The sequence below is a fragment of the Vanessa cardui genome, chromosome 4, assembly GCF_905220365.1.
Source record: "Vanessa cardui chromosome 4, ilVanCard2.1, whole genome shotgun sequence".
Taxonomy (NCBI): domain Eukaryota; kingdom Metazoa; phylum Arthropoda; class Insecta; order Lepidoptera; family Nymphalidae; genus Vanessa; species Vanessa cardui.
In genome coordinates, this window is record NC_061126.1 from 10,086,709 (window position 1) to 10,113,188 (window position 26,480).

Genomic DNA, 26,480 nt, shown 5'->3' on the forward strand with positions numbered 1-26,480 from the left:
TTACCACCTGCAATGGTAATAAGGTAGCGAGCGGGCCGACCGTCAGGGCGTCACGGTAGCATGCGTAAGCGATCCCGTGGCGTCCGCCGAAAGACGGAGAGGGTACCGCTGGTTTTTTAGTGGGTAAACCCGGTGTGCTTGGGCGCACTCGGCGTTCAGGGCTCCGGGGAGTCCCACACACCCCCCCACTTTCCATCACGTGGGGGAAGCGCGCAAAGCGTTTTTCCAGCGTAATAAAAAAAAAAAAAAATGGTAATAAGGTAGCTGCATATGGATTCCCATACTCTAGGCGATAAATGAACCAGTTCAGTGTAACTTAGGTACAGTATAGTTAGCCTGGTGGGTAATTTGGAGTCGTCGATGCTCTGGACGCTGAGTGTGCCCCGGTACACCGAAATACCCACTAAAAAACCAACGGAACCCTCTCCGTCGTTTTGGTGGGCGTGATATTCATATGTGTGCGTGTGTATATGTGTTCGTATTTTATGTATGATTACAAAACGTAACACTTACCTAAAAGGTCCCAAGGTCGAGTGTAAAGTCTGACCAATCGCCATAAGTATTGAATGAATCGCATACAATACATGTACACCAGTCTATACATCGGTTTTCGTTGAGTCTCCCCATCTGAAAATATTGCCATTATTTGATGATACAAGAACCTCTGAATGCTCATTAAACAAGATTTAATTAAAAGTTCAACTGCTTGTTCGAGATGGGGATGGAAATGAAAATAATTATACCTCTGAGTATCACCGTACAAACCATAATGAACAACATAATGAAATGCTCGCTCGCTTCTTAGATTATTTTTTTGATAATTATGTACAGATGAATATATGTAAATATATAGTCCCGAATTGAAAAAAAGAAACATTTTTTTCTGTTCTTGAAGTGTAGGGTTTAATTTGACAATCAATAAGTAAGTTGGTTATGCTTCTATTTTGAATAAAGAATAAAAGAATTTGATGTATAGATGCTTCTCTGCCATTACCCAATTGGTTCATACAAACTTTGAATTGGGATAGTATTTTGTTTATTGTAGATATATATTAGTATATATAGTAGTTTTTATGTTCCTTAAAGGATTCAAAAGTCTAAAGCATACCTATAATTACTTCTAAACACTTTTATAATGTTACAGTATTAAATTAAAAGTTGCCACTATTAAACTACAACTAGATTTTAGCGAGAAGAACCTTAAACAAACTTAGTAGTTATTTAGTATTCTGGATTAAAATAAATTAATTGGCAAAGTTAAAATCTCTGTAGAATTTTACAACAGAAATTAATTCCTTCCCCCAGGAGGGATACATTGACTTCGAGGAGTCGGAAACTTTGGTGTACACTGACGGAAAGTTTACTTTGCAGTTGTTTCAGGAAACAATTTTATTAGAAACTACATTTTGCTCGCATCTTCTTCTGCGTACAGATTATATTTAAGCCCACACGTGATCAGCTTGATGTGATAAAATGTGTAATAAAACTATCTTATTTCCTTCCACGGGACTTAAATTAAATTATTAAAATATTAAACTATCGATTCCAAAATTTCAATAAATATGTTTTTTCATTTAGTTGCGTGCATATTGAAACATGCCAATATATATTTGAGATATTTACATGATGAAGCTAATGAGTTTGAGTTTCATTAAAACCCGTTTTGGAGTTTTTGCGTGTAAGATCAACAAACATACATTCATTTTTACAAATCTTTACATTTGTAATAGTAAGATTTTATTTAAAAAGTTCTTTTATAGCGTTATATCAGACATTTATCTATTATGGGTTTGTCTGATCGTAACAACTTATATATATATAATAATCTGCCTGTGCGCACCAAAGAAAAAACGTAATGACGCTGACAGTTTCGTCAAGTTTGTTTCGTCGGGCTTGTTCGCCGGTCGGCGTACACAAATCTCAACTAATTGTCACGTCGTAACAGGCGCGCAACTCTATATAATACATATTTACGGACTTGACAAGAGTGACGAGTCACCATGACAAAAATCACCAGTGCGCGCTAGCTCTTATGTAAATAATACATCTCCAAAGAGTTTGTATATCTCGATGATAACGGCAACCGTCCAGAAAATAATACTAAAAATAATACTTTGTTACAAAAGTGTATGCGATGTGTGATGTGACCAATTAAAAACTATTTTATATTATAAACTAGATGAGTGGAAACTCACTAATAACAGACACAAAAAATGTTAGTAAATATTGCAAAAATCAAGAATGATCGTATTTAACACTTAATATGATATTAATCATGATAAGAATGATACCGCGGATTTATTCATTACTTTATCACGCTGATTATATTATATAAATAAAAGATAATTGAATCACAAAATTGTGTTAGTTTATTCGTAGCTTCATTTGCATGGGAGCTAGCCCATAATCCTGAGTTGTAAAATAGGTTTATGAAATTTAAAAAAGTGGGATTTCGAATATTGGGTCGGCATTAGAAATTCGCATCCCGAATTTGATGATAGTAGGGGTTTTTTCTTAAAGGGGTTGCTCCCCTCTCTCGAAATTTACCCCTCTCCCCCCGCGGAAACCCTTAGTTTTTTTTTAATGTGCGTTTAAAGTTACGTGTAAGGGATCGATATTTTACATTATAATTAACCTTAAATCATAATTTTTTATGTTTATTAGCTTTTTTCTGTATTATATTGCAACAAATACTACGTTAATTTATAGTAAAAAAAAACATGTAAAATTTTAGTTTAATTTTGTAGTGAAGTGATTCTTTTATAAAGAAAATAATAATCACCCAGAAGATTTTACGAACATGATAATAGAATACAATATAATATAAAATATAAAAAAGATCCATTTATCGCATAATTAAATGTAGTCAAGTATATATACAGATAAATGGTTCTTATAAATTTCTAAAATATACCTATTGTTGTTTCTATTTTTCACCCAAAATTAACAGCCCCCTCACAGGAGCGGCGAAGCCACCTCGTAGTAGCTAAGGATAGGTTAGGTTAGGTTAGATTTTATGACTAAACGCCGAAATCATTAGTTTTTTTTTCTATTTTTAAATTTCAATACTAAAATTATCAAAATTCGTAGGTACTGTTAGTTCAATTTTGGAAGAGGAGAGATATAATATTCCAACTATTGGTATAAAATGTGATTTCTGGCGCTGCGCCGACCGCTACAGAAAATAGCTAATAAACATTTAAAAAAAATGATTTAAGGTTAATTACAATATAAAATATCGATCCGTTACACGTAACTTTAAACGCACATTTAAAAAAATGGTGGGAGGGGTAAATTTCGACCGAGGGGAGTAACCCCTTTAAGAAACAACCCCTACTATCATCAAATTCGGGATGCGAATTTCTAATGCCATCCCATTTAACATTCTGATTAAGGAATGAGATTCATCATTCAACGCATCCAAATACTGGTATTAGTAAATTCATATATTTTTCGGTGGGCCGAATCGGGTATCACATACATTTATAAAATGCATTACATTTAAGCGTGTCATTTTTTTTTTAATATTACTGGCTGTAGGTATTTCATCAATCGCATCACGCTGCTACAATGCCGGTTGGTGGATAAATATGTGACAGACTTTCATCTAAAATATGCTGCTGAAATGTTATTAGGATTTTTTAATTCAATGTATTACGCACTCGAGCCAATTAATTTCAATGAATTTTTATTATCTGTTTAATTGAAGTAAATATTTTCCCATAAGATTCAACCATGAATCGGGCAGGAACAAAAACAAAATAACAGTTTTTCATAGCTTAAGTATATGTTCTTGGGTCATGATTCTGACGTTGAAATTGGAAAATTTGAAAGCTATAAAGTAAATTAACTCTCTATTTATCTTTGATTATTTTTGTATAAATAATATAACCTAAAAGTAGACATTTTAAATATTGGGGAATTTAGCTAGATTAGGAGAGTAGGAAAATAGTTCCCCGTGCCCGATTAAGGGTTAAGGCATCTTATCATTATCACCGTCGTCCCCATAAGTGAGGTAGTTAAGCCCACATTCTCAAGAAGCCCTGAAAGGCTTATAATAAATATAATGCTTTTTTTGTTAGTTACTGATGGCCGCGGCGCTCTTAGGTTCTAGAGATATTTTAAGAAGAACAATATAAAAGAATAAAATGAGTGCATCAGAATGAGTTAAGACGGGCCCTACTTACCTATATGTTGTTTTTTTTTTTTAATAATATGTGTTTATTATAAAGGTATAATATTCAGTAAAATAATAATTTTATTGATATTCAATAGGTAACAGACATTTTTTTAAATAATATACCATTTTTTCAAAATAATCGTAGCGTTTTTTATTTACGTTTTAGAAATGTAGCTAAATTTTATAATTTGTAGAAATGTTTCCATTATCCTTGAAAGTATAATAGCATCTAGTTTATACTTGCAAGCCGGTTCTCGAAGACCCCAGGAGGCAAATACTAAATTAATGCATAATTTATAATAAATGATTAATGAAAATTATCTTCCTAATGCATAATATGAAACGAAGCAAAATTGTTAACTATGTTTTGATTTGTTTTATGAAGAAATAAAATAAACATAACGGCTTGAAAGTAACGGTTTACATTTTCATGTCTGTAGGTACACCACTAGGACCGGCAAATATTAGTCATACGCGGGGTTATATCCCGCGACCATTATCATAACAAACAGTCACTATGTCAGCTGGACCTATTACTCATTAAATCAAATCATAGCCGAATGAATAATCGTAACAACTTCATATCGAAATCATACGCGAATGCGACAAAACAAACTGATAACGCTTCACTAATCGTATTTCAACTTCATTTAAATAAATATGTACAAATCAATTAATAAAGCTCCTACTGTTACGTACCATTGCGTCCAAGGTCTTCGTAGTCGTTCCTACACTGCATATCCCTCAGGGGAATCATATTCACTTAACGGCACTAATTTCACTTCACTGCAAATAATACTTCTGTGTTAATAATAGCGTGAAGTTAACATTTTGCTTTGGCGTAACGACTGATGCGCCCGCTTCGACTCGACGACGCGGACACACGAGGCGAATTGCGATAGTGGTCATTGGTCTTATTATTATCTTTGTGCAGTTATTTGAGTTTACACTAAATATATGACTAAATGCTTATTGAAAATGTAAATAATTTCGATTTTAAATATCTTTGAACCATTAATGTTGGTTGATAAACATAACGGTACATGACATGTAGATACAGATCTATTTCAACCTAGGTAGATATTTTATATGCATTTATGTGTCTCTTTATTTTATCACTCCAAATGAATAAACACATTTTTATTATTTTTACACGTTTTACTTTTTCTTATACTTAAGAACAAAAAGTGTTAGTAGGTATACATATGTTTAAAAATAAATGACAAAACCCTATAAGTTATACTTACTTCGATATTTTCCGAAGAATGAGATGATGTATGATGTATTTTGAGTATAAACCCGATCACCTAAGTAAATTATGTACCAATTGTGTCCTTTTCCATCCTTTGTAATACAAAACTTTTGTCTGTCGACTCATTTTATTTCAGGCTCTGAATAAAGATTTTCATTTATCATATTGCTGTTTATATATATTTAAATATAATCCTAATGATAAAACATTAATTTACAAAATATTTATTAAGATTAAAGCTGTTGCAAATAAAAAGTATGTGAAATTGACTTGATTTTTAGTTGATAACGCTAGAAGCCTATCATGGTTTATAGCGTTTGTTATTTAATTTTTTTTTGTCAAACTATGTCGTGTATTAAGATCTGAGATGGCCCAGTGAATATAAAGTGTCCATCTTAACCGATGATTTCAGGTTCAAACCCTGGCAAGCACCACTTATTTGTGTTTATAATTCATCTTGTGCTCGGGGGTGAAGGAAGACCTCGTGAGGAAATCTGAATGTGTCTTATTTCTTTAAAATTCTCCCAAATGTGTATTCCACCAACCCGAATTGGAACAGCGAGGTGGAATATGTTCCAAACCCTCTCCTTAACAGAAGAGGAGGCCTTAGTGGAAACTTTACAGGCTGTTTACTTTACTTTTACTTTATGTAGTGTAATGTACACCAATGTCGTATTTCTACTCTTTATTTAGTAAGTTACTTATTCCTTATCATCATTAAAAAGACACTTTATCTTCTTTATCTGTAACATTTTTGATTTTGACTGATTTGATTTTAAAATTTGTAAAAATTAATGAATTGATACATACAGATGAAAGAAAGCGTAGCTTGCGTCTAAGAGTACTCTTCTACATACATTTTGATATTTTTTCTAAAGCATCAATTTGATTGATTTTGCTAAGAAATTGCCAGGTCTAGATTGATTTCTACACGTTTATTTGGGTGACAATAATTTTATGTATGTATACTACTTATTAACTATTTTATTAAAACAAAAATATAGGATCTAAATGGTACATAAGTACTATATTAAAACACAATTTACCTACGATGCGAAATCTGTCTGAAAATATTTAAATTACATTTTAAATAATTTTGTAAATGCAATGAACTGAGTTTGTTTTTACGCATTAACCACAAAACCGATCGTTCTAAAATATTCTGAACAGGTACCAACACGTTATAAAGGAGAAACGGGAACCTAACACAACACACGCAGGCGTTAACTAGTACCTAAATAAATAAAACAACTACATCTATATTAAATAAGCGTTGCGTCCAAACAAGCTACTATTTTACTTGAACAGCTTTAAGTAAATACTCACCTAGTCTAGTCAACTCCATCCAGCGCTAATGAAATTGCGCTGTCCACAATTTGCAACGCTTCATTACTTTGAAATAATTAGGAAATTAGAACTTTGTTTCACATTAAGCGCAAAATTATTGGTTCATTTTTATTAATAACTAGCTACCCGCCCCGGCTTCGCACTGGTGCAATACTGATACTAAATATACTACAGAATTTGTTTATTTACGACATCACATTACAAACTTCTAAAATTATCAGTGTTTCTTTACTACTTTACATGTATTATATACAAAAACCTCGCTCTCGAATCACTATTAAAAAACCGCATCAAAAACGGTTACGTAGTTTTAAAGATTTAAGCTTACAAAGGGACAGAGAAAACGACTTTGCTTTATACTATGTAGTGATATATATAGGTACCCTTTTTATGATAGTCTATAAAAATACTCGTCGACGTTTTAATTTAGTAGGAACATAGATATAATTAAAACTGTTTTCCTTTCTTGCATTTCTTTATGCCGGTATCCATGTTAAAATTAAGAAAATCCCAAGTTTCTGGGTTAAAATTATATGTGATGTAAACATAGTCTGTGTATATCAATCCTCTTAACGACAAGGTATATTTTTTGTATACGTTCTTAAAAATTTGCGTGACCTTAGATCGTACGCTCCGACCGACGAAGAACGCCCCTGGATGATAAGAAAAATTATCACAGATCGAATAATCTGTTAAAAAAAATATAGGGAATATCTGATGTATGAAAATTTTTTTTTTGGGCTGGTTATAAAATATTATTTAATTTAAAACAAAAAGAAATATTTCATCAAAGTGCTGTGAAGATCGTTGTCTTTTTGAAAGCGCTACCTGGTGTAATTTCAATAGTTCGTGATGGAAAATATAATATTATCATTTTACAATGATGCTCCAAACTTTCTATCTTTTGTTAGAATTCCCCGCTATCGTCCAATTGTTTTCTTATGACAGCTAAATCATATTTAAAATAAGAAATAGTGTTACATGCCAGTATTTTTTTTTATAGTATAGGTTGGCGGACGAGCATATGGGCTACCTGATGGTAAGTGGTCACCATCACCCATAGACAATGACGCTGTAAGAAATAGTAACGATTCCTTACATCGTCAATGCGCCACCAAATTTGGGAACTAAGATGTCATGTCCCTTGTGCCTGTAGTTACTCTGGCTCACTCACCCTTCAAACCGGAACACAACAATACTGAGTACTGTTCTTTGGCGGTAGAATAACTGAGGAGTGGGTGGTACCTACCCACACGGGCTTGCACAAAACCCTAACACCAAGTGAAAATACTATGCCATATAAAATAATATTAATGACAGTTTTACAAGTTATTGATTACAATTATAATTGTATATAATAAAGTAAATTCAATATAATATGCAATAATAATGTGATATAAAATCAAATGTCATAACACCGTATTAATGTAAATCTGTAACACTAGCGAGGAAACTACTTACTATTAATTATTTGTTTTGTGTTAATGTCTGAATTTTAATTAAATCGCTGAAATCCATAGCTTTCCATAAAATTTCATTTATTTCCTTGCTTTATTTTATATAAAACTAAGTAGAAATAAAAATTATAGCTTGACTCATATCCTTCCTTCTTCAAATGAATCATTCAAAAATTGTCTACACCTCCTTTAAAAATAATGCACTGGATTTTCAGAATATTATTCGATTTTATCTCGAATATTCTATGAAAGACTTAACTATCCGCAGAGTAAGTTTTAAGGTGTTTTGTAATTATACCATAATAATACAATATTATTACTTTCAGCTTACATTTAATGTCAATTCATCTGTGATGTACTTTAACTTAATTTAAAACAATTAATAAAATGAAGTATACAGCATTAAATCATTATAAAAATATGTTTATTTAACTAACAGAATTTTCATTTTAACAAAACTACAAAAAGTTGAAATTTAGACAAAGTTTTTAGGCAAAATTAAACGATTGAATGTTTCAGACAAAATGTATTAAAAAAAATGTATTATCTTCAAACAGTCAAATACCTCAAGTCATATTAAGTATTTTAATTTTTTTTATTTTTAAGTAATAAATAATTATGTTAACTTGTTATAAACTAATACTGTTGTTATTTATCAAAGGCGCTGAGTCTTCGGTTTCCGATTTCTCACTGTCGCTCGTTGCTAGAATTAAAAAAAAATATTCTTAATATTCTAATATATTTAAAAAATATAAATAACCAAATTACATGCAAATTAATGTAAAACGAACTGCGATAACTACAGCAAGCTTTGAAACCTACAAAAAAGTCTACTTTAAACACATGTATATCTAACAACTCAAGTTACCCCAAAGAAAACATTAAAATGATTTGTTATAATTAGAACTTGTGACGTCGAATGTACGGCCAGATACTAAGATCACAAAATAAACTGTACAATTTATATTACCTACACGGTGTTAGTACCACACGAAAGTATTTAAATTTAAAATAATATTAGTATACAGGAACACTCGATTCCTTAAAAATCGAAAAACTTTTAAATGTCCTTTCAGTAAGAATGTTACAAATGACAATCACATCGTTACTGCACGAGCAAAAAGGTCGTATGAAAAAAAGTATTTAATTAAAATAAAAAAAATAAAAACGACAAAATGTATTAAGTTCTTAAACAATAAACAGAGCAATCATATTACAGTTGTGCGTATGGCATACTACATTTTTTTTTAATACGACCATTGCCACTCATAGCAGTTCCCGTCAAACTCAAATTCTAAATATTCCATCATTAATTAATATTAAAACTCATAATTCACACAATGATTAAATTGACATTTATTATTAATTGTTAAAATGATTTAATATTAAACAATACACAGACTACATACTTATAAGTAAGTAATTATTATAAATTCATATTAAATGATTACAAAACAAGCGATTACAAGCTCCACTAACCTGAGCGTCCTTAATTTTGTAGCCTATTAAATTATAACTACACATTATGTTACTTCTGAAACTTAAAACCTTATTTACGAAGAAAAATTAAAACAAGTAATTTTTTTACATGACTATACCAACTAAACATTTTTAATCTGTGGTACATGCATTATCTTTGAAAGAAGCTACTCCTGTCACACATTGGTATTTATTTAAAAAAAATATATATAAATAATATTATGAATAAAACAAGTATTGAAAATGTACATTTGCTTATATTTCACATAAAAATACACTTGACAGTATTATACAGTGGTTGCTTGTAACTTGTATTAACACATATATACACCACCTGCGCACGCGCAGGCGCTAAATCATAGATGATTTTAACAGGGAATTTATAACTTATACAATTTGAAAATGTATTTCACTAACAATAATTCATCCTCTATGTGCTATTTTAATATAATTCAACAATTACGAACATTTTAAATTTTACTTCGAGGTCTTTTGTTATTTGGCATCAACAATAGGTAATAATAAATTGACATTTTAATAACCTTTGATATACATAGGATTACAGCAAAGTTATAGCCATACAAAACTATTTGTTTTCTAATGTTCTACTTATTGAATGTGGTTTTTTTGGTTTAAGTATTGAAAATGTTCACGTATAATACGACACAATTTAGATGTAGCACCGGCAATTTTAATAAAACCGATTACTGTCGATTTATACGACCAATAGAAATAGCTCCCTATCGCGCCATTCGACGCTATTCGTCGCTATAAATTCTCGCCTTCGTTTCTTCACGAGAAAGCAAGTGCATTTAAATCGACGTGTCAAATTGACGAATATATTAGGTCATATGATATTACATGTGATGTGATCGGTTTTACGAATTTTGCCGATGCTACATCTGAGTTGTGTCGTTTTTTACATAGATATTGAGAAAATACATATTTCTGGGTTTTAAGTAAGTCTTATCATTTTCGAGAAACATTTTCAATTCTTTAGAGTATTGAGTGTTATCAATTCATACCATACCATAGTATATAATACTTATTTTTATATTTTTCGCAAGCTTTTTAGCATTTACTTGATATATAATACATACAATACATTCAAATAATATAGCAGAGCCAACACCAATGTTACTAATGCAATCCATTTTCAATCTTATCACATATAAAATACGATTGAAAATGAAATAGCAATGTTAGTGTCAGAGAAATGTTTAGCTTTAATCTCTCGTGTTATAAATATATGAGTTATTTTCGTGCATATTAACACAATCTGAGTATTTTTGTCAATAAATGTAAAATTTCAAGAAGGTCATAAGTACTTCGGACAGCACAGTCACATTATTTATCAAAAATGAAAGTTACTTTTCGCGAATCGTTCTATCCTATAAGCTTATTTGGATTTAAATGTTTCAGTAAGAAGGTCATAGAGCGATAAACTGCTGGTAATATAACAAATATTTCTAAATAGATTAAAAAAAAAACCTGTCTTCTATAATACTCTGGGGTTCTGATATGAAATTTGTTTTATAAGTGCATATGAGTAGGTGAGCAAATTTCTAAAATAATAAACCTCTTTTAATGGTATTTTAATTTTCTTTCTTATGATTACTTAGCTTCAGTAATGTCAATGCGCAAAACACGTACTTCTTTGAATGATATGCGAATGCGAATAAATATTTTATTTAATTAAATTTTATTTTATAAAGAGCGCTGTTATAGCCGTAATTAAATTTAAAGAATTGTGTATTAATGTTTCCCATAAAAAATCAAGATATATTTTTTTTTAATTTTTAAAAATAAAGTTGACAATTAAATTTATATTCGAGTACAAAATCAGTCATAAGTACTTAAAAATCGATTTTCATTCATTCGCAAACGCGCACCACTTATATGACAGCAAACAATACCATACAAAGAGATACTGATGAAACGTTAACACGCAACTTACGTCCTATATCTCCCTATCTATATTTCGTAACAATCGTATCCCCAAGAGCGATCTAAAACAACCACCAATTTATATATTTATATTTTTACATGGTCATATATCATGACATAAAGCAAATATACTAACAAAGATACCAATAAACCCGTTACGTACCAATTTATTGTTTAAAGCGACAAGGTCCAGCCTTTACATACTACCGATAATAACTCTCCAAGAAATCAATAAATATTTCCTTATCCAATCTATAACACTGCTAAGATTGAATGTTACAATTATTTTATTAGTTTCGAAATAATTAATCACTTTTCTATAGCGATGTATTAACAATCTTTAGAAATTTAAACAATTCGATCGGTTTAGTATTTGCTATATAAATGCCTGAGCTAATATTTTCCTACATCAACTGTCACTTCTCGAAATGTACAAGACGTTAACAAATAAATATATATTTACACAAACAGAAAAAAAAAGTGTCAAGTGTAAGACTATACATGTACTGTCTATGGATATATTTCCAGAGAGCATCTTTGATCAAAATAAAAAAAAAAAAATTGATCGTTTTATTTTGTTCTAAATTCATTTTTTAATTTGAATGTTGATGATGTACAAAAATTTAATATAAGAACTGAATTAAAAAAAAAATCAAGACTACCGCAACAAAATGCTTTAAAAACAACAATAGTCCACGTAATCAATGTTATTTAATTACCTAGATAGTATAATGGAAATTTTTGAACAAATCATTTTTATAGTCTGTTCGCGTTAAGAATGCAGTGAGTTGTCATTGTTTACCGGACTGACTCCGCCCCCTTTGACCAATCAAATCTTTTCAAATTACAAAGTCAAGTTCACATTTAATTAATTATTAACTGATATTTTTATTTTTATAATTTAAATTTTGTTTATTTATATATTTATATTTAATTTATTCAAGCTGTACACGTAATAATTAATCTAACCTATAGCTACTAGATGACGTTATGTCAAAATATGTAAATTTCTACATCGCGATGGCAAGATTCGCAAACGATTGTATATAGTGTTAAGAATTTTGTTGATTAAACACCCCGAATCGATTTATTATTTTAATGTGTATTTTTTAAATTCATTACATTAGTCTTTCAAACAAATATAATTTGTTGGAATTTTAACACAAATATGCATACACCTTCACCATGCTGTTAAAAAAGATTTGATTGGTCAGGGGGCGGAGTAAAGCCGGTAAACAATGACAACTATCTTATATCTTCAATATACTTCATTTATTTAATTTTTGGTATGATTTAAAAAGAATCTATTAAGTTTCACGTGTGATGCTTTGCTAGCTTCTAGTATAAGGCTCTCTGGAGTTTGAAGGCTAATTAAGACGTTTAGTCTTTGAAGATCGTCGGTTCGTACCGTTTCGTTCAGCGTGCTTGGGCGACGTCGGCATGCTGAGCGGGGCGGGGGGGTAGGGGATGCGGAACAGATGGATCTTCAGATGATCGCATATCTCGAGACATATCTGTCCGCAGTATCTCATTAAATTCGCTACCACCCATATCTGTGAATTAAAGTATTACGAATGAATATATTATTTATTTAGGGTATAAGCCTAAGTATAAAAGTGTTTACAAAATTACGCAACTTTTTTTTTTAAATATTTGGAAGTGCTTTTCTTTACAGACATTGGCAATATAAAACATAGACCTAAGTTAAGCTTAACTTAGCCTTGGAACTGTGTGTGTTGTGCTATGAGCAAAGCCTACACTGTTTTAAACACCAAATAGACAAAGATAGTAGATTATGACTTGATGAGAGATGTGGAATTTATATATGCTATTAACTCACCAATTCTTGCATTAAAGTACCTTCTATGAGAATACTCTTCCAGTTTAATAAAATAATTCACAAATTAAATATTTATATACTGTCAACTACTTACTGTACAAAGCCAAAGTACGTAGTACTCTGGTATTGCATTATTGAAGTACTGGTTTAAGAACAGCATGGCTGGGCCAAGTAGCGACCAGTCGTAGTACTCCATCTCGCTCTTCGTCATGTGTGCCACCTGTTGTACATAGTATTTAAGCTTAACAAAACGACATTAAAACTCTTAAGACAATGTATAATTAAAGGAATTCGAGATGTAGTATAAAAAAAATTTAGTCCGTGAAAATTCAGTGATGCTTGCCCATCATAGTTCTTTTTAGATTAGATTTATAACAAAAAAAAATTATCTTATAACCATAAACATTTATGAACAATACCTGTGATTAATACAGTTTCACACATAACAGTTCATTAGTAATTTAAGTGCAGACGTGGATTCTATCAAACTGATGACAAAAATCTATGTAGATCATATTTGTATTTGTGCGTTCTATGCATTTTTGGTCCTGAAGTCTGAACTTACTAAAATGACCACGTTGAGAGTCACATAACGATAAGTCGTATCAACAAATAAAAAGGCGCGCAGATGTGCATCAAGTAAAGTTCAAAGGTATTGCCCTAATAAAAAAAAAATTTAAAAAACCCGCGCAAACTTACCACGAGTCTATTCGTAACTTTAGCGGCTACCATTCCAAATGCGAGTATGTAAAGGGCCGGATGATTCTCGTAAACGTGAGACTCGCTCTTCTGAAATATGATGAACGCCGGTACGACCACCAGAGAGAACGGGATCACAGGCGATAGGATGCTCGTGCCCTAAGAAAAGATACGCTGTAGCACGTCCTCGTAACAGAATAACATGTCTCGAATTCCGTTATACGACATTCACAATATTTTAAATAGTTTATTGCAGCTTAAAAACAGTGAAATCATATAAACGGATCGATAACATCGTAGCTACGAAGCTAAGTAACATGCAAACCAGATAGCATTCAAGCAAGTCCTAGACACAACTAATACATGCAATTAGTAAAGAAAATGAGTCTGGTTAAATACAAGAAGATACATTTCAAGTCTACGAGACGGACACAACGAGAACTACAAAAGACAAATTCTCAAATATACGATTACATCGGGAAATCATAACGATCAGCACAAACATGCTATAGCGTTTAACTTTGCGGACACGTGATTATGACGTCATGAACGGTGTCTTCGATATGACCACGTGTTCTCAGCGAAATGCTTAAAATTTAAACTCTTACTGCAACCGTGGAGCCGTTTTTCCCAACTCCACCCTTCATTATGACTTTAACGTAGCCGAATACTAAGGTGGCGGTCATCAGCACAACTGCATAATTGGACATCAGGTTCAAACTGATGTTGAAAGGCGGGAACTGTTAATATGTGATGAACGCGCGTAATGGCGACGATACAACGTCATGCGGTTACGTCCGGCGGCGTAGCGGCGAACGCGGGCAGCGACCATTATTGAAAAAAAAAAGTAAAAAACATGCTCATTATTATAAGAAAATCATGAAACTAATTACATTATGATGCCAGTGTGCTATCTTCACTCATTTGTAATAATGAACAATAATCGCGAGACATTGTTTTTCTTTAATTTTACTTTAATTTGTCTATTAAAACAAAATTAACATTAATTAAGTAAATTTTTTTGTGCATTATCGCTATAATTTATACTTTAAGCATAATAGATCGTACAAAGCAATAAAATATTAATTATAATATATTATAATATATATACAATATATTATAGATATATAGATGATGATAACTTTTCGTGCAACATATATATACAATATTTACATATAAATAAATTTAAAAAATACGGGTGCTCCATAAATTCGATACAAATAAATAAGCTCATAATAGAAAGCGGATCAAGTTACCACATTTTTTGAACATAATACATTAAAATACATATGAAAAGTTCTTGTAATGAAGTTCGATTCAAAATAAAAAAAACTATCAAATAGTAAAACAAAATAGATTTTTTAACCACATTTGAATTATCAATTTAGAAGTTTTAAAACTACCACCGATTCGAAATACAAATTATATCGAATAAATCTAGCAAAAAGTATTTAATAAAAGAACTGTATGTAACAATTCCACGTTGTTTATCTATCTAATGTATAAATATTTAAGATGCTGCATTATTGTGTATACATATACAAATAATAATACGTGTAGCTGATACAAACGGCAAGAGAAGTAAAGATAAACTGGCTTTGACCTTGAATTGATTTGACATCATTAGCCAAGATCTAAGTAAGGTGGCATATTTATTGTGTATTCGTGAAAAATGGCGTTATGAATATCTGCATTGTTTTAACTTTAGAAGTAAAATTAAATTTATTTGAAGAAGTTTCTCTGTCTCTATTGGTTTGTTATTGCAAATATCACAGGACTATAAGCAAATTCGTTTGGTATGTGAACATCAAAGGTTTAAATTTACTTCTCCTGCCTATGGTGGATGATAGATATGTACAATGTGCATTTCAGTGTAATGAATAGCTAGCCATCCACAAACAACAGTAAAACTATCCAACTGATGTTTCAACTAAAATTTATAAAATAAATCTCGATAATAACAAAAATAAAATAAAATTTGGATCAAAATAGCATTCCACGTATACCTAACTAAATACATGAAACATCTGTAACAAGACGACATTCAAATATTTGCGTATTCAAGTTCACTTCAACACCAGACCCCACACCGTAAAACCGCAGGCGGATTCCAATCATTCATGAACATTTCACATCTCTTACGGCAACCGTTGATCCATTTTTTCCGCATCCCCTATCTCGAAAGGTGGACACGAAGTTGATGATAAAATACAATGCAGCAGCAAACGAAACCGATGTCGCGAGAAGACCACACGATAAGCCTTGTATCTGATATGTATGAAAATTAGCGGTTATATAAAATAGCAGAATTATAGCATGTTATATTATGACAGTGAGTATATGTGGCATGAAGTATAGTGCAGTGATTAGAATTGAAGAGTTTTGATACTTTATGATTGTATACGTGTTATAATTTTTTTTATTGTATTATAATTATTCAATTTATAAACATTATTGGAGTAGATAGAAATGAGTGAAGACCCACATGATAACTGATATAAAAAAACGACAACAACAATATTACCAACATAAGTTTACAACTATTTATCTAATACACTAAACATCACCTAAACTATTACCGACGTATTGTAATAAAATGTTGATCATGCTCATTGTTACGTTGGAGTTAAATAGTTAATACAAGATAATAATAATAATATGGTATCGGTCGTAGTCGAGTTACGACGTCCAAAAATCCATCAGCCATCTTTGTATGAGATGACACTTCGTCACAGTTGCATTATTTATTGGGGAGGGAGATTCTCTAGGAGACGGAAAAGCGCAAGACCAATGGTTTAACGTGCTCTCCGAAGTAATACGAGAGTGGTCCACTACCAACCTAATTCTACTACTGAGAATTTATTGATTATCCTTTCTTGTCAAACCAACGAGGTGGTTCAAGCAACATAACTCAGAGCATGATCGATATCTTATAAAACAGTCATGCTATTAAAAAAACCCACATGATAATAAGCGATGATTCGAACTTTGGCCCAAAAGAAACTACGTTAATCAACTCAGAGAGCACTTAGAACCCATTTATAATTAACGTTAGTTTTATTAGGATGAAAAAAATAAAACAGAAGCTAGTCGAGTAAATTAAAAACTATTAGATAATAACTAAAAGGCCAATTAAAACTACATTTGTATTTATTAAGTATGAAATAAACAAGGACTAGTAAAAGAAGAAGTAGACAGTAGACCAGTAATCCATGGTGCTTTGGTACTTGTGAAGGTCGACGACCCGGGAGTTCGATACGCGATTACTTTTTTTTTATTTTCGAACACCGATACAATATGCTGCTCTTGGAATTAGATCAAACGGCTAGAAGTAAATACTTCTTACAATCTCTATGGTGCCTGTAATTACACTGGCTAGCTCTCCTTTCAAACCTTAATGCAATACTACAAAGTATTGATACTCGGAATGGTACCCAGCCAGGCAGGTCTGTACAAATCTCTTTCGTTGCTTTCATATGCTCTTTGTTAAGAATATTGTGTTTTGATTATAAATAATCGATCTCCCGGGCCGAGCACACCGATATATGGCTCACAGCGACAGTGGAGCCGTTCTTGCCGACGCCACCGGCCGCGATGGCGGCGGCGAGCGAGGCCAGCGTGAGCGCTACGCCCGCCACCGCGACCACGCCCAACGAGTACCGCACCTCCAACGTGCCCTAGAGCCAGCCACTGATGTTTTTAACACTTTAACTTTTTTTTTTAAATTATTAATCGAAGACAAGTGCAACTACTACGACGAATACCAATGGATAACATTTAAAGCATATCCATTTATAATCTTTAAAAATTCAATAATCGTGAAATGTGGCACAAGATATTCTGTAATCACAAGTTCGAACAAAAAGAGATTTTACTTTCTGTTATTATAGAATACGTCAAATTAAGCTGTACTTATTATATGTAGAAGCTTCTAATAGTATAGTAGAACTTACTCAGAAGTATGTTATTTTTATAATATACAGTGCATGCACCGACTCCATGATAATCATACGCTTAGAATAATTGTTACTTGAGTTAAAATATTTTTGAAGGCGTTTAAATATAATAAGAGAGCGTTTATTAGACATTTGCAATATTCAAATGTAGTATGTTGTATATTTAATGTTACGTAGTTATCATTCATTTATTTTGAAATAGCATTATTCAACGTCATGTGGGTGTTTTTAAAAGAAATCAGAAACGAGTTTGTATGTGTATAACAATTATTTTCATATGAACACTGTAAAATGAATTCGCATCAATTAACTATAGGTATATTGTCTTCTGTTTGTATTTCAATTGCATTTTGAGTTTAATGAGTACATATAAAAATCAAATTAGATTACATTACCTTAGTGGCCCAGGCGTCGGGACCCAGTACCGCGGATACAAGATGTATTCCGATGATGGCGTACTGCGCTTCCGTGACGTCAATACGTCCCATTTTAAGGGTACCCGTTACATACGCCTGCCAGTGAGCGCAATAGAACAAAGTCATTGCACAGAAACACTGAAAGAAGAAATATATTATACATATTATTTTTTTTAATATAAAATTCTATGTCATAATCATGAACTTGGCCGGTGCACTCCCGTGCACTTTGTCATCCGATACAAATAATCCATACTAAAATTATAAATTTGAAAGTAACTCTGTCTGTCTGAATGTATTTCACGAGCAAACCAATGAACCTTCATGAAATTTGATGTGAAGCAAACTTGAACTCAAAGAAAGTATAGTACGACACAACTTAGAAGTCGCATCGGCCAAATTCGTAAAACCGATCACATCCGAATTGAGTACGCTATCCCAAATTATCAATATTTATTTCTCACGCGAATGATCTTTACACAAACGTAATAACTTGTAATATCATACGACCTATTTATGCGTCAATTTGACGCTTCGATTTACATGCACTTGCTTTCTTTGACGCGTGAATCTATAGCGACGAATAGCGTCGAATGGCGCGATAGGGAGCTATTTCTATTGGTTGTGTAAATCGGCAGTAATCGGTTTTATTTTCTTTCCATTGCATTTTCCGATGCTACATCTAATTTGTGTTGTACTATACATAGCCTACTTTTTTGTCTAACAGATGATAACCAACTCCTAAAAAGCGAGCGACTCTGCGGGCGACAATTAGTAGCTAATAAATTAAACGAAGGTCTCTATCTCGAAAGCATTCAACGAGCGCGGAAATGTTGATTATTTTGCAAGAAGTTTATAAACAGTTCGACGACCGGTGAGTATTCTGTCGTGGCGTAATATCTTGTCCTGTATTTAATAAGTAGACGCCGGTTTTCACAAAACGTTATACGCTAATTGCTGTATTGCGCAGCTTTAGAAAACGTTACACGCGATACCAGACGAAATAACGGACTGAATATTCGTCAACTGAAACTTTTATAAAAAAGTGCACTTACTAAATCTTTCCCAAAAACTATCTGTTATTACATACAAGTTATTCCACACAAAACTTTGTCCTGGAGGTGGGAGATGGTTTGTTTGTACTCTTTGTACTTTTATGGGCACCTGATAACATGTATGTAAATTTCATGATGATCGGTTGAGTTTTTAAGATGTGAAAGCGTAACAAATAAACTTACTTTATGGTATGCTATGGTTCTGTGATAAAATGATTTAAAATCTCCACATAGTATAAAACAAAGTCGCTTACCGCTGTGTCCCTATGTATGCTTAGATTTTTTTAAATAGTAGGTTTTTCATGCAGTTTATTTTAATAGACAGAGTCATTCGAGAGGAATCTTCTCGAATCTCTACAATATAGTAAAAAACGCTGACAATTTTAGGTTTCTAAGGTTATGTCGTAAATAGACAAATTCTGTATTATATTTATGGCTGAAGCTGATATCTTTATTATCGATTCATTATTCCCCCAGTCTTTTAGTCCAAGAGTGCTGGTGGAGTAGAAAAGGTTTTAATTTCTGAGTAACGGTTTGAAAGTTGACAGTATGAATAAATGTTACTGAGAACTTCTTGGTAAATAATCGGATAAGTTGTTATTGGTCTGCTGTGATGTATTGTATCTAGGACCTCTAACTATTTAAGTCGTGACTGAATTATAAAAATATCTTTGATTGGACATTTTTATCGAATACCATTTTGCGTATCTTTAATATTTAAACTTGGTATATGATTAAAGCACTTTATAATAAATCTATAATATAAAAGTATACTAGCGACCCATAATGTCCGTATATTATATACAAAAACCTTCATCTCGAAACACTTTCTGTTCAAAAAAAAAGGCATAAAAATTCGTTGCGTAATTTGAAAGATCTAAGCATACATAGGGGCAAACAGCGGTAAGCCACTTTGTTTTATACTATGTAATAATGATAATGATAACTCCTTTTATGATTTTAAACTGTGATACTGAAGATTATAATTTTGCTTCAATGTTATCGTAACAAAAAAGATTACAATTTTCGTAGTTAAATTGATACTATAAAAATTTGCACTGTCCAATCAGAGAGAAAACTCTAACGTAAATCGACGTCATCATCACATTATGCACTACGTCCTGCCACCCCTGAATTTCCACAACCGGTTTTGGGTGAAATACAATGTTTCGCTAAACTTGGCGAATTGCCAATTTCTAAATGACATCTGTCGTGATATCATGCCAAGTTTCCCGGGCGAGAATTCCCTAGGCAACTAACAGTTCATTTCGACCTTGTTCACTACTCAATGGAGCGGTTTCAAGGTCAACCATCCGTAAATCGATATAAACGTATAAATTGCACTATATGTGTATTCCATACTATATTGAACGATATACTCAAGGGGAGAACTGTATATCAAATGACGTAATTACGCTTGACGAGACTTATACGTAGTAATAATCTCCACTGATTTCGATTATATTATGACTATAAAATATGATAGAAACGGAAGCATTTAGTATCTGTTAGGAGCGTTTTATCGGTAATTAATCGGAGGTCGCTTTTGCCATATTAATAGACGATGCGAAAACGAAGGTGAAACAAATTTGTCTACACACCTTATGTATATAAATTAGTATATGTTTTTGCCGAATTTTATACGTCCACGCATCGTATATCACATCGAGTTGGTACTTAATACAGTTTTACATTTGCGTGTAGGTTTCTGGCAAAGTACCATCGTCGTACAATAAGTAGCGGGACCGTTGTAATTGTTTATAAAATAATAACGATGCATCGCATCGCTACCGGGCATTGCTAGTAAATAATTAATAGAAGCGTAGTGAATGTTATTTGTGCGTATTTTTTTATTCGTACAATTAATTATGAATTTAAATTATAGGCACCAAAGGTCAAGATCACTGCCTAAATGGTCAATTTACCTGAAAAAACATCCATGTAGGATATTCTCCAAGCTTCACAGCTATACACGCACCGAGGGCTATGAAGACAGTTGATATACTGTCACAACCATGGTCAAACAGTTCACCCAAGGGCGACTGACTACCAGTACGCCGTGCCTGCTTGCCATCTATGGCATCCAAGCTCTGATATATGAAGACTCCGAGCGCGCAGAGGGCGCACGCCCATCTTGGTGGTTCTTGTCTTGCATCTGGACTATACCTGTAAAATAAATTCATAAAACTGTTTAGATGCGAGATATCATAACGAACCAGTTTATATCCGTGCTAGCGACTATATTTCTCAGACGTTGAACTCGGCAGAAAGTTTTCCGGAAAGTTTCCGTTTATAGTAGGACAAATCGATCCTTTATTAAATCACACCAAGCCACGATTTGAAAGACCATTATGTATACCTGTACCAACATAATATTTTAAGTATAATATTAAAGAAAAATGATAACTAAACTAAAATATTGTAATGTAGTCGCAAAAACTTTCATTTTCTTGAAATGTAAACAAGATAATGTTTATTGTGTTATCGTTTGCCAAAAATATTAATCCACATAGTTTGAAAGCAAAATTGTTCTTCACAAAATTGTTTATAATTAGATATTCTTATACAAGTATTATATTTTAGTAATAGGGTAGCAACTAATGGTTTTAGACCTAAAATAACTAATAATAAACATGTCTGGAGTCATTATTTTCTTAAGTTAAGACATTTATTCAATGTATAAAAGAAAATAAGTAAAAGGTCATCTGGTCAGGAGGCTTTGTGCAAACCCATCTGGGTATACATCGTCAGATATTATATAGCCAAACAACAATTAATATATATTATTGTTGTGTTCCTGTCTGAAGTGTTAGTGAGCCAGTGTAACCAATGCTAACCATATACCATCTGGTATTGCCCTATCAACAATCTATCTATCAAGATATTGGAACTTTTAATCTAAACTTTGTAACAATTTATCATTGTTACCTTTATTTTTTTATAACAATCTATATATTGTATGTAAAGGCATATTGTGCTACTGACTAACTCCTCACAAAGTTACCGATGTACAGGTCAGATTGACATGAAATTTACAAACCTTGCACCAAACCTTGTTGTTAAGTTCTTTGACAAAGTATCAAATAGTGTTTTTCAGTCCTTTTAAATTGTAATTTGTAAAATGGAACTCTTATCACCTCTAGTGCATTAGTGTTATTGGAATGGTGTGTATTTTATAACCATAAATAATTTGGCCAATCATTTCATTTGCCATGCACTTACTAAGTAACATAACCCTAAACAAAGTTTTTTTTAAATTAAATCGAATAAACTTCGAATGAATTTTAATTAAGATAAAGTTATAAAATAGCAAAAATTTTTGCTAGGAATAGTCAAATGTTACTAAAATTGTATATGCCAACATTTATTATGAGTACATTATTTGTAATTGGGTATTAATGGATCATTAATAAAACCTGATTCAATGTAATCATTATACAGTCAAGTTCATGTTCAATGACCTCTCATTAGCATGTACATATTTGACTAAGATTTAAGTAAAGGTTTACTTCAAAAATTATTTTTAAATAATAACTTACAGATAACATATAAATGATTCATGGCAGAATTATTTTACCTGTATATAATATTTATATCAATTATAAAAAATAATGAGTCATGTATATTTTTTTAATTATTTTAATTCATAATTTAAAAAATTAAAGCATTTGCATTTATCACATTTTGATTTTAGAATATTACTAAACCATGAATTAACTATAGTATTATTTGCATATTATTTGTGTATAAATTAGTTTCACTAAACTCGTGTACATACAGACAGCTAATTGTAATAATATTTACATATAGTAACCTAGTATAAACGAAAACTGGTAAATATTTTGTAGTCTTGTATGTGTGTACAAGTATAGCCAATAAAGTTACCTAATTTTTGCAAATCCTGTTTTGTACTAAATTTTATTTAGGTCAATTATGGAGGAAGACAAATATTATACTGTACTATCTTAACTTCACCTATAGATTTTTGCACTACAAAAATTACAGTGATGCCATCAATATGCAGTCAACCGTGAGATCAAAGTTTTAATCTCTTGTTATTGTATTCACACTTTCTCCTAGTACTTATATATTGTATTATGCCAAGTAATTATAATTGAGTCTTCTTACTGTAATTAAAGCCGCTCGCTCTATCATAAAACTCAAATACTGCATTGTGCCAAATCATTATTTTTGCCCTTAAAATAACCAATGAGTGACTGGTTCATATCCATATTGATCTATGAAACCCAACCATTGGAATCAGGTTGGACATCCAATTCATATAATATCAAATAGTTAGCAAATAAATATCTGAATTAATAAAAATATAAAAGTTATGAATACCTACTAGAAAATTACATATTTGTAAACTTTCAAATGGTAATAGCAAAGACTTGACAATTATCATAAGGTGTAATCATATATGATTCATATATGAAGTTTTAATCACATTTGTGCGACCAATCAAGCTTTAATTGTAATTACAGTAAATTCTTCATGTCTAATTTTAAAAGTAAAATCTAGATTCAGGCAGTTAAAACAGTTAATTATAAATAAACCTTTGTCTTTAAGTTTACACAATAGTAAAAAAAACAACATTATGGGGGCAGAATGATGTAATACCTTTTCTCTTTTTCGAGAGGTAATAATTAACCAAAAAAATATATACTTGAATAACCAGGATTATCTGAAACTACTATAGACGTACTATGTATAAAATAGTAAATCATTATCAATCACTACCATTTTGTTTACACAAGCTAACTAACTTTAACTAACTGCATCTTTAGCCGACACTTTGGTATACAAACTTGCAATATTTTGATCATTTGTACAAGAAGTTTTCATACAAAACAAAGTCTCTATAGGTATATTAGTAATTAAATGTAAACAAGAATGTTTAAAAAAACAATGTTAAATTGATAAATCATACTATATTGCAAATATTACTTTGTCTTAACTAGAAAACAATATTCATCAGACATAAATTACATAGTAATTTTAAATAATAATTTATTTTTATAGCTTTTTGCTCAGTACATAAAAAAATATTTATTGAAGATTGAGGTTATTGTTTGATTTTCCCTTCAAATATATTGTATATTCATGTTATTTCTCTGGTGATAAGAGGGTTGGTTTATCTGTTGCCCAGCGGACTGGAATTGCAAATCAAGGCAAAATATTACTTGCCACCCTTTCACTTGGTCATGGTTTGTAGCTATTTTCATTAGTACACACTTAAGGTTATATAAATAATTCCTATGTAAATAAATTTATTTTTAGTAAATATTCAAATATGTAGATTCAATTTACAAGGCTGTATTATAAATAACCAAGTGAATAAAATCAAATTTGATACATTTGTATTACATTTCCTATAATTCTCAACACAGAATTGATTCAGTTTGTTATAGTCCCAAATGTGTGGTTTTATTTGTACTTGATAATTTATTTTCTATTACTCATTTGAAAATAATTACATTATGTTTTGTAGCTATATCAATTGAATATTTAGAATTAAAACTTGGTGCTGAAAACTGAAATCTGTCTACCAATTCTCATATCATGAGATGGTACTAAATAACATAATACTTACTTATTATTTCTTATTATATCAATAAGGAAGTAACATGCTTTTAATTGAGATAAGGCAAAATTTTAGTTATCTAATATTTGAGTGTTATATTAGTAGTGCAAATATATATAATAATAATTCATTTATTTCATATCTTATCAAACGATGGCGCGACGTTGTCCACCAATAGCATGATACCAATCCGTATAACGGAAAAGATTATCATAACAACTACACGAATTTGGTCGAAGACCTCAGAATTGCACGTCAAATTTAAAACGGTAAAAATGTCCATAAACTAGGTTAAGAGTAAGTGCCTGTAACTTAAAAAGCAAAAATGAAAGTCGTTCCGCTAGTTAACATTACGACACAATTTTCGCAATTAATAATCTGACGAGACGAGACTGACAGTAAAATTTATACTTACCAAATCAAAATAAGTGTGGTGACTATATTGACTATTAAACCTAAAATGGTAATGAGATTCGGTGCTAGCCATAACGGCGTCTTTGAGACCAACCAGCACCACCAGGGCTGAAGCCAAGCGTCTAATATACTAGCACTAGTACACGAATATTTATGTTCACTGAGTCTTTTTAACTGGGCAGCGTTGAGAATCCTTTCCTTGTAAAACTGCATTTTTAGTCACTGTCACGACATTTAACAAAATAATATATAAACACTACACTTTTCACTACATTAATCCCTAGATCCTAAATACGATAGGAAAAATTTGCACGATCTATCAAACTGTACATCGTACCACCATGTGAACCAAAAGCATTTTGACGTTTTTGCCAATAAAATGAGTGGTGTGGATACTGACGAACCATAGACAAATAATGATGTGTCAAATGATCAAATTTAATAAAAATGTACTGTATTAATCATAACAAAATAAAATATTATAGGAGATTTAAATTAATATTAACATATTATATATAATCACAAAGTAAAATTGATGTATATATTGCTTTTTCTTTTCGTTAAAATATATCATATTAAAAGCGAGTTTAAATATTGGTAATATTGGTATTATTATTATTGTTAACTATTATAAAAAATTAAAATATTTACTACAAATAATGAAGAAGATACCTTAAAAAAGCGAATTCAATTTTGATATATGGTAAAATTATTATAAAAATGAAAAAAAAAAAATAGGCGGGTTCTAAAATCTGCCTTAAATCTATTATTTACTTTATTTAATTTTCGTTTCAATGCTCACTTTTTTACAACTATAACCTCAAATAAGTAGTCGTAACATGAGTGACGTC

The 26,480-nt window shown here is 31.4% G+C and overlaps 2 protein-coding genes across 4 annotated transcripts in view; both read right to left on the minus strand.

Moving 5' to 3' along the window:
* LOC124544129 (probable phospholipid-transporting ATPase IA) overlaps positions 1-5,047 on the minus strand; it is a 106,015-nt gene extending 100,968 nt beyond the window's left edge. Inside the window, exons 1-2 of the mRNA XM_047122579.1 lie at positions 4,880-5,047; positions 514-627 (exon numbers count right to left, since the gene is read on the minus strand). Of these exons, the coding sequence (XP_046978535.1) occupies positions 514-627; positions 4,880-4,937 (172 nt within the window). The 5' untranslated portion in view covers positions 4,938-5,047. The remainder of the gene's footprint in view (positions 1-513; positions 628-4,879) is intronic.
* A 3,700-nt stretch (positions 5,048-8,747) lies between these two features.
* Positions 8,748-26,003, minus strand: LOC124544502 (cholinephosphotransferase 1). Of its 3 annotated transcripts, none has more exons than XM_047123093.1 (8): positions 25,631-26,003; positions 21,554-21,794; positions 18,553-18,711; positions 16,344-16,469; positions 14,202-14,360; positions 13,597-13,722; positions 13,071-13,215; positions 8,748-8,939 (listed from the first exon to the last, which is right to left on the minus strand). In XM_047123093.1, exons 1-8 carry the CDS (start codon positions 25,840-25,842, stop codon positions 8,866-8,868), a joined length of 1,242 nt encoding a protein of 413 aa, XP_046979049.1. In that variant the 5' UTR covers positions 25,843-26,003; the 3' UTR covers positions 8,748-8,865. The 3 variants fall into 3 exon arrangements, with proteins under 3 accessions (XP_046979049.1, XP_046979050.1, XP_046979048.1); XM_047123094.1 differs by lacking the exon at positions 16,344-16,469 and adding an exon at positions 17,756-17,878; XM_047123092.1 differs by lacking the exon at positions 16,344-16,469 and adding an exon at positions 14,810-14,941 and having other exon boundaries at positions 25,631-26,001.
* Between the last annotated feature and the right edge of the window lie 477 nt (positions 26,004-26,480).